The sequence below is a fragment of the Salmo salar genome, chromosome ssa04, assembly GCF_905237065.1.
Source record: "Salmo salar chromosome ssa04, Ssal_v3.1, whole genome shotgun sequence".
Classification (NCBI taxonomy): domain Eukaryota; kingdom Metazoa; phylum Chordata; class Actinopteri; order Salmoniformes; family Salmonidae; genus Salmo; species Salmo salar.
The window spans coordinates 44,364,718-44,374,265 of record NC_059445.1 but is presented as its reverse complement, the minus strand read 5'-3'; the positions used below and the strand labels follow the sequence as shown (position 1 = coordinate 44,374,265).

General features: G+C 40.1%; 1 protein-coding gene across 1 annotated transcript; it reads right to left on the bottom strand.

Annotated features, from left to right (window-relative positions):
- Positions 1 to 307: 307 nt before the first annotated feature.
- LOC106603212 (T-cell leukemia homeobox protein 3) lies at positions 308 to 9,031 on the bottom strand. Its single transcript, XM_014196565.2, has 3 exons — positions 8,299 to 9,031; positions 5,811 to 6,048; positions 308 to 1,811 (listed from the first exon to the last, which is right to left on the bottom strand). The coding sequence occupies exons 1-3, from the start codon at positions 8,738 to 8,740 to the stop codon at positions 1,598 to 1,600; spliced, it is 894 nt and encodes a 297-aa protein (XP_014052040.1). The 5' UTR covers positions 8,741 to 9,031; the 3' UTR covers positions 308 to 1,597.
- Between the last annotated feature and the right edge of the window lie 517 nt (positions 9,032 to 9,548).

The window sequence follows — 9,548 nt, the reverse complement described above, 5'->3', positions numbered from 1 at the left end:
ATGTGAGTCAACAGCACTCAGTAGGGAGGGAGTGGGGGGGGGGGGTTTAATGGGGAGAGCCTTTTTATGGTCTCTGTGGATCTCCCCCTGTAAGTGCCTTAGATCTGTCGTAGGCTAAATCCTCCCTGGTCAATGTGTTTGTGTGCGAGAGAACGTTAGTGGTATCGATCTTTCTGCTGCTGTTTTTGTTTGCATTGTATTTGAGCGTAATGAGCATGTTCTGCAGACATTCCACTTTATATGTAAACAACAACATAGCTACGGAGACCAACAGAAGGGCATTGAAAAATAAAGAGTGATTCAAAGCTAAAACAAGAGAATGCTTTTTTTTATTATTAGGTTTTGTTTAGTTATTTACATATTTATCAAATACAAAGTATGATACATGGGGAGAGATGCTGTTATCATCCATCTGTTACACTGCCTCAAATATTCTCAGATGACTCATACAACAAAGTCTTTTACACCACATTTGAACTAAGTCAACCAGACTCTCCACCTCTCAGGTCTGATACACCACCCTCATGCACCACACTTCCCAGTGAATGGGTCCAGCCTGGCATGAATAAAACAACACTATAAATAATTAGCTTCCTCTTTTACTGGATTGCTTCTTGTCCCACTGGCAAATGTTATTATTCTAAAATAGCCCTTGAGCTGTGTGTTAACCCTTCAATGAGTTAGATATATATAGAAATAAAAAGTTGATGTCTTGCTAGTGTTCCGGGTGGATGCTGTTCAAAGAGGTAGCAGGTATCTGGGTTGTCCAGACATCACTAAACACTTGCCCAATAGAACAGTAAGCAGTTGATTCTACAATATCTCACTTGTGGCTATCTGGTTTTATAGTTTGCCTTCTTATTCAAATGTAATTATTCAGCCTAATTGAGCTTCAGAGTGTTAATAGATTGGAATCAAAGCATGTAATACATTCAGTGGCTTTTTAGGATCAGTGTTGCCTAAGTCCGTCTCCACCCAGTACAAAAATCCTGCTAACTAGCAGTCTAAAGAGGAAACAATTAGATGGAATTCAAGATGGAAAATGAGAGGATGATGAGATTGATTCCATGCAACAACAACGTTTTATATATTCTCTGAACATTAGTGTATTATCTCTCTCTGTTTCCCATCCATTTTCTCATCCTTTGCAGACCGGTCGGCTCTGAGATGCAGGGGCACAGAGCTGATAGTGTAACTGTAGTGGTGAAGGAACAGATGGGACGTGGGAGAAACAGATGAGCCAATCTGTGCTGTGTCAGTCAGTCAATATGTCCGTTTGGAATTATAGGGCTGGCTCAGTGACGTGTGTCACGTACATCGCCACAGCTCATAGGCTACCACCCAGGATGTGTCTGACACAAAGGACCCAGCAAACATTCTGCATGTCCAGATCATATCAGGGTACTTAGGAACTGGAGTTTTTGTTTAATCTTCAGACTCCCTCGGACACAATTTGGCTATGTTCTGGAAAGACAATAATAAATCATTCAATTCAATTTGCTCACCGATCACCTTTGTGCAGTTTCTTAGATATCAGTCAGTAAGCATTTTGGCCAGTCCGAGTGTGTAATGTCCAGAGGGACCAACCCTGTCCCGGTCACACTAGAGCGGGGACACGGCCCATCTTTGCTGCTTCCTCAGAGGCCCACGGCTGCAGGTTCTGCAGGGCGAACAGGGAGGAGTTGTGGATGCAGAGTGGATCGGACGGAACCGAGTCACTCAAGGACTTCTGGAAGGCATCATGCTGCAGCTGGATCATCAGCCGATTGGCCTGCTGACGCTCCGCCTCCCTCTCCTCAGCTGTCTGTCGCCTGGCAACGAAGACAGGGCGGGTAGGGAGAGGACAGGGACAGAACAGACATAGACAGGACACTTATTAAGATTCACTGTTAGAGGAATTGGTTACACAGACAGAAAAAGTGACGCGCCCAGAGACATCAAGGCCAACATTAGAACAGGGATACTGACGACGACCACCTGTCAGCAGCTATCACATGGTTGATTCAGTAGAGCAGGAGAGACATCACACTGGCATGAGCCATAATGACTCATGGGAGAGACCAGAGAGGACACTGACCTGTGTTGCCAAACAGAACATGATTGCACATTATTGCACTCAAGATGGAGCAACTCTTGCAGATAATCTTGCAGATAATATAGATAACAGAACCTTCTGTGTATGTTTTATATTTTGTAGAAACCACTATAAGAAATTTTATTATTATTATTATTCGTTCTAAAAATAGTAACGTATTGATTATTTGCAAACGTATCAAATTGGTAATTTATTATTCGTTGTTTGACCTTTGACGTTTTCCAGCGGCAACCTGTGCAGTAGCTAGACTAGATGACAAAATCATCACGTAAGCAAATTTTTCTGGAAATATAAAACAGTTCAGTGTATTTCAGTGACATTAATCGAGCACCAAATTGTTTCATAACAGGCTACAATGTTGCATGTATTTACGTTTGATAAATTTGCACTGAGCCTGACATCTGTTTTCGACAGTGTGTAGGCCAAAGCTACTGTGAGCGCAACAGTGTGTCCGCAGCTGATGACCAGGCAAAATAAATTCTTAGCCTATACGGTAGGTTAGGATAGGCTACGTTTCATAATGATATTACCCACTGGCGTATGCCCCCCCCCCTTTCAAAATACAAAATTATTTCAGCCTCAGTGGAAAATGTGTAGAATAGCATGAGATTAGCTATAAAACTGCACATTTTTCTCTCTGCTCCAAATGATACTGGAATGTAATGGAATTCCAAAGATCTGGAAATCATCATTTGTCCTACCACTTATAAAAGGTGGAGATCCAACTCTTTTAAATAATTATAGGCCAATCTCAAAGCTGTCACCTCTGGCGAAAATGCCTGAAACCCTTGTTAGTGAGCAGCTAAAATAGTTTTTATACTCTATTTTATCAATGTACCAATCGGGCTTCAGGAAGAAGCATAGCACAATTATAGCAGCCATGTAGGTTTTAAATGAAATCACTGAAGCCCTTGACAAAAAACAGCACTGTGTTTCACTTTTTATTGATCTCTCTAAGGCTTTTGATACAGTTGATCATGCTATACTGAGGCAGAGATTGTCGAGCGTAGGTCTTTTGGAGCATGCAGTTGCATGGTTTGCTAACTATCTGTCTGATAGAACTCAGTGCACTCAATTTGATGGGCTCATGTCTGTTAAATTGTCTGTCTGTGATGGTGTGCCCAGGGCTCTGTACTTGGTCCCCTTTTATTCATTATTTGTATAAATAATTTAGACAAAAATGTTGCATAATGCGCAACTTCCTTTTTATGCTGATGATACTGTTATTTATTGTTGTGCCTCATCTCTCACAAAAGCTTTACAGAACTTGCAAACTGCTTTTTATACTGTTCAACATACCTTTTGTCAAATGAAGCTTATCCTCAATACTGACAAAACTAAAGTAACTGTGTTTTATAAAGAAAGAAATAGACCTCTGAACCTTTCACCTATTACTACCTGTCAGGGCAATGAGATTGAGACTGTAACCTCACATAAATATCTTGGAATTTTAATTGATGATGGCTACTCTTTTAAATTGCACATTCAACAAACTTCTAAAAAATTGAAGCTGAAGTTGGGATTTTATTTTAGGAATAAGGCCTGTTTTTCTTTTGAAGCCAGAAAGAGGTTAGTATCAGCTACATTTATGCCTTTACTAGACTATGGGGATATTTTATATATGAATGCTTCCACTCAGTGTTTGAGATCAATTGACACCGTTTACCATGAAGCATTGAGATTTATTTTAAACTACAAAACCTTTACACACCACTGCACTTTATATACAACGATTGGCTTGCCTTCTCTAGTCAATCATTGGCTCAGTCACTGGAATACTTTATTTATAAAGCCATTTTGGGTTTACTACCATTTTATTTGGGCATTTTTATTGTTCAGAAATGTGGTGGGTACTCTCTTCGTTCGCAGGACTTTATCCTGCTAAGTGTTCCAAATGTCCGAACTGAATTTGGTAAAAGGGCTTTTATGTACTCAGCGCAATCGGCTTGGAAAGCCTTACAAAATACTTTTAAACTGGAAGAACATGTCTCGATTGGTGTTTTTAAATCATTGATGAAGGATTTTGAGGCTGATTCCCTGACCTGTCAATGTTTTTAATTTGCTGTTTTGTGATTTTGTTATACTCTTGTGAATTCTATGTTTTTTTTACTATATTACCTGTAGTTTTTCTACAGGTACTACTAGATTACCTCATTACCTGTAGTTGTCTGTTTGTAATTGTGTAAAGACTTGGTGCTGCCTATCTTGGCCAGAACGCTCTTGAAAAAGACATTTCAAATCTCAATGAGCCCTTCCAGGTTAAATAAAGATTAAATAAATAAAAATAGCAAAATATGTGGATTTGCAGGAAATTATTTAAAAACTGCAGCATTTTCTCTCAGCGTCATGGCAAAATGTGTAAAATAACATGAGATTAGCTATAAAACAAATGTTTCTGTTTGCCCCTTAGCAAAGTGTGTAGAATTTTGGAAAGTTAGCTGTCCCTCCCTTCTCTCAGACCTTGCGGAAACTCAGCTGATATTACCATGTTGTAGGCTAGTTGTACACTTTTTGGCTATATAGCCTATGGTTTTCTTTGTCAAAAAAATGCAGATATGTGTGTCAACATAGCTCACATAGATTTAGCCTAGTCCTACATAATATAAGCTAATTCATTTTTGTTATGAGTGAAATGATAAGCCTACTTCAGTAGGCACATCTTAATACTGAACCAATCCAACACATATGACATTAGAGCCATGCCTTGCAATACTCATAAAGCTAGCTCTTTCAAACTAACTCTCTTAACACTGTTTATTGTATTCAGGTTTATTGCTCCAAGAATGCTCCTTCGTGATATAACATCACCATTTATTTTGTGTCCCTACATTACATTTGATTGTGTGAGTGTGCAAGTGATCCACTTAATACTTTATTGGTTAAGCTATTACATCTGAATGTTTTATCTCCAAAACTGTCAAGCCATATTTTCCATATGTCACAAAATCTTTGATCCAAACACTTTGTCCAATATTAATGATACTCTATAGAGCTGAGTGAACGGGTGTTAGGAAAACCATAATCCATGGACTGTCCCTAGTCTTGTGTCCTGACTGCAGAGCGGAGTGGGCAAACTATGGCCCATAGGCCAGATCCGGCCCACAAGCTCATTCAATCCGGCCCGCTCGAGGTTTGAGTAAAAAAACTGCCGTGTTGTGTTAGAAAAACACTCCCGGCCACTCTTCAACGTCTAAAACTAGATAGAAAGTATGGAGAAATTATAATGGACTTTTATATTATTCTAATGACTGCCCTTTTTCTGGCACCTAAATTGATTTTGACAAACAGTGCGGTCCTCTGTTGAATTTCGAAATTTCAATGTGGCCCTTGAACCCAAAAGTTTGCCCAGCCCTGCTGTAGAGGGTCATGGTTGTGTTTGTGAGGCTGAGCTGTACAGTAGCATAAAGCGGAGTGAATATGCCTGTTAGGTTTTGCGCACCTGAGTTATTGAGTTCCCATTAGCATTGATGCACAATTAGCTTGGGACCTAACACACCTCTATAACATGTATTAGAAGTCAAAGTTACTGCGGATATTGTATTCAAGCTATCATTTTTAAAATTGTAAATTAACATCAGAAAGTGGTAACTGATTATATGTTTCTCTGCTGACCACTCTAGAGTAAATGTAGACTAGATCCTCATCTTTCTCCAGAGACACCACTCAGAAAACAACTAATCTTTCCCCTTCTCCCCTCTCCAGCCCAGTGTCTCACCTCCACTTGGTCCTGCGGTTCTGGAACCAGGTCTTGACCTGTGCGTCGGTCATCTTGAGGGTCTTGGCGAGAGCGGCCCGTTCAGCGCTGGCCAGGTACTTCTGCCTATGAAAGCGTTTCTCTAGCTCACAGATCTGCACCCGGGAGAAAGATGTCCGCGGCTTCTTCCTCTTCGGAGGGGTGCGGTTCTGGTAGGGGTGACCAATCCGCCGGGTCACTGTGAATGGTGTCAGTGCAGCTGTGTGTGTGTGTGTGTGTGTGTGTGTGTGTGTGTGTGTGTGTGTGTGTGTGTGTGTGTGTGTGTGTGTGTGTGTGTGTGTGTGTGTGTGTGTGTGTGTGTGGAGGGGGGGGGCGGACATTGGACAAAGAAAGAAAGCAGGTCATGCACAGGTTCACAAGATCTTATGTTGAGTTCAATTTGTTGAAGGACATTGTAGTCCGCATGGAAATCTCTAAATTGATACTATAATCAAAAGAAATGTACATGCTCATTGGTTTGACCTATATACCACCCTTCCCTCTCTCTCACAGAGGTGGAATGTTGGAGTACAGCTGAATATGTTTTATAGGTGTTTTATGGGTCTTTAGAGGCCAATTTTTTTCTTTGAGTAATTGTAATCTAATTCTAATCAACGGAAAATCCAAGTTGAGCATATGTTTAAATTATTCTTATTTATTTTGAAACATGGCAAAATGATCAATTCAGTGTGAGTCCATGGTTAGTTGATTAAAGTACTGCTCAAAAGATCGTTGTATTATATTTCCTCTTACACAGTGGGTTATTGCCTAGTAGTAGCAGACATTGCTGTAGTAGGGCTGTATATTCAGAAAATGAAGACATGTTGACAGTCAATAATGTTGATGATGTCGATGAAAAGAGGTTGAGTGTTTTTTCCCCATTCAATTCTGATGTGGAGAGTTTCTTCCTTTTGTCACAAAACACTGACAGGCCATCATCTATAACCCTTCTGCAATATTAATGAAACTTTACATAGTGCCCCCCAGAAGAAAAACAGAGGTTCTGATACATGTTATAGGGCATCCACTGAGACAGACTGGGAAAAAAATCATTTACGTTACAGATGAAGAGGTTTCCTATTTTACTTTTTTCCCTGAAGTGTCAAATTTACAATTATTTTATTACAACGTGACAATGGCAAACAGTAGGCCTACCATAAGTATTGGCCAATTATATAATTTCTAATTTCTATCAATGTAGGAATAGCTTAGTAACTTTCAAGTATTTTATACTGTTAGTTCATTTAACATTTCCAAGTAAACATTTAGTTTGAATAAATAGAAACAGAAAGGCTTTACCCCTTCTAGTACCCCAAATTATGGTTTAAAAATACTGCAATAACTGTATATGTTCTGTGGAAATAATAATAATAATGATTAATTATAGGCCAAATTTTAGTAATAATAACAATAATAATCATCATCATCATAATACACTTAGCATTATAATATGTCCCGTTTAGCAAGACACACACACACACACACAGGATTCAAAACCCAAGCAAAAACGGTTCCTTGAGTAGTAACAGAATTAGGTCGAGTTGTTAAAGACAAGTGATGTAGCTAATAGCCAACGAAGAAGTCTGAAACACTTGTGCAATGTATCTGAGCACTTTCGATAACAGCACACCCCTCCTATTGATCTAAATCGAAATATTAATTCCACATTTGGATAAAAGGTGTTTCTTTTCATAAACGGTTCTAAATGGATGAAAAGTGAAATAATTATAGTTTAATGGGAGTATACAGTTTTGGTCTTCCGGTGAAATAGGCGTGTGTTTATTTATTACAATAACACGGGTTGCGTTTTTATATTAGTCATATTTTCTTGTCCAATTGTGTGGTAAAATCTGCATGAAAAGTGTGCTTATTGTTATATTGACATAGTTTTAATAGTGCAACTTGCAAAGTAACGTTGTGCCCAACGCATCGCTTTGAGAGAACGAACCTAATTCGGGCAGTATTTCTACCGCATGTTTTAAAGCTTTTTTTATGTTAGTCTTTCTCCTTTGAGCTAGGTTAAACCTTACTTTGAAATATGAGATAATATAGTATAATTAATAATTCAGTGTTTCCTTATTTTGATCTGTTTGCATTTTCTTTGCATGCTATGTTCTTGTTGATGTTATTTCTATCCGTGTTTTCCCTCAATATAAAGCTTTCAGAATTAGGCTACAATTCAAGTTAATCTGGTGAACTGATTCGACTAGTTTTGTATAATTTATTTGTGGACCTGGTCAAATCCATTTAAACTCCATGAGTGAAACGAAAATTCCTCTTTGAAAAATAATAGGCTAAAACTTATGAAAACCCTGAATTTACCGGGGTGAAATGGAAATGACCACAGCCTGGTGATTATCAGGTCTGCTGCAGTACATCCCAACTATGTGATTTTAGGGCCGGTTACCCAGTCCCAGATTAAGCCACCCCTGGACTAAAATAGCCTACACATTGAATGGAGATAGTTTACCTGCAAATCTTTCCTTTGCGAATCTTTGGCTGCTCTCCATCCAGGGGAAGCTGATGCTGCCTATCCCGGGTACCGCGCTGGCTATAGGAGGAGGCACTGCAGCGGCCAGCGGCCTGTGCGCCGGGACTCGTATCACCCCACCTGGGGTGAAAGTCAAGTTCACTCCGTATGCACTTGATTCCTCGTATGATGATGCGATTCCATGGAAAGAACCGGAAAGCGAAGTGAAGGGCGCTGCACTGGCTCCACTTGGACTACCGAGGTGGTAACTTCCTCCACTTGTGAAGTTCCCAGTATCCGAACCACTCCTGGTGGTGTTCTGTGAACCGTCCTGGTCGGTACCACTGAGAATTTGGTCAATGCCGAAACTAATAGGTTCATGCTGGGGAGGTTGTGAGGGCTGATTTACGCCGCTGGGGCTTGAGCTTGGCGCCCGCTCCATTCTTGCTCCCAGAACCTTTCCAGTACCTTTACGCAGTCCTCGGACAGAGCCGATGTTGCAAAAGGTTATGATGTAGCCTACGAGTAAAAATTGGTTATGTTGAGTTAAGCATCCAGCTCTTTCCCGTTTAAAGCTCGTTTTGGATAGTTTGCGTTCTATGGCTTTCTACGGCAGCGAGTTTTCCACCATCCTTCGCGGCTCTGACGGATCCGTCCATTTGCGATTTGCTGATGTTTGGCACACTGACTTTGCAGGGCAATCGCAGTTCGGATCAATTCTATTTTGCCCACTACACCCCCCGAACGCAATATTGTTTCCTCTGCCCCTCCTCCGATTGGTTAGAGTAGCTTTCATGCACCTTATTGGTTGAAGTTTTAACTTTAATTTGCTGAATTGAATGCGAGCTGAGGGAACATTCCAAAGTGACATCATTTCTTAAGAAGCGCTCATTGCGGCGGATTCATTATTATATTGGCTGTAGGCCTATAGTCGACCACCAGTGGTGTGTTTTTATAGTCTATCATAACCACGGCTTATGAAAAACCGAATGCTTTCGGAGATTTAATGACAATGCTTTGATAGGCTTAATGAGTAGCATGCATTCCAAATTTGCGTATTTCTACATCAGTGGCAACCCAATGGGCACAGACAACATTTCAACTTCTAGTTTTGATTTACATTTGGTTGAGTTGTCAACTAACATGAATTCAAAGTGAAATCAACAAAATACGTCAGCATGTCATTGGATTCAGGTCAAAAGTTGGGTGAAAAAAAGACTAAATGTCCTTAAAGATGACTAAGCAGAAAT

Bases quoted from the DNA above. Each gene is read 5' to 3' on its own strand.
- LOC106603212 (XM_014196565.2), bottom strand. From the start codon at position 8,740: ATGGAGCGGGCGCCAAGCTCAAGCCCCAGCGGCGTAAATCAGCCCTCA. The intron at 6,049-8,298 runs GTAAACTATCTC...ACACACACACAG, and splicing joins CGCAAAGGAAAGATTTGCAG to CTGCACTGACACCATTCACA. The intron at 1,812-5,810 runs GTGAGACACTGG...CTTCGTTGCCAG, and splicing joins AACCGCAGGACCAAGTGGAG to GCGACAGACAGCTGAGGAGA.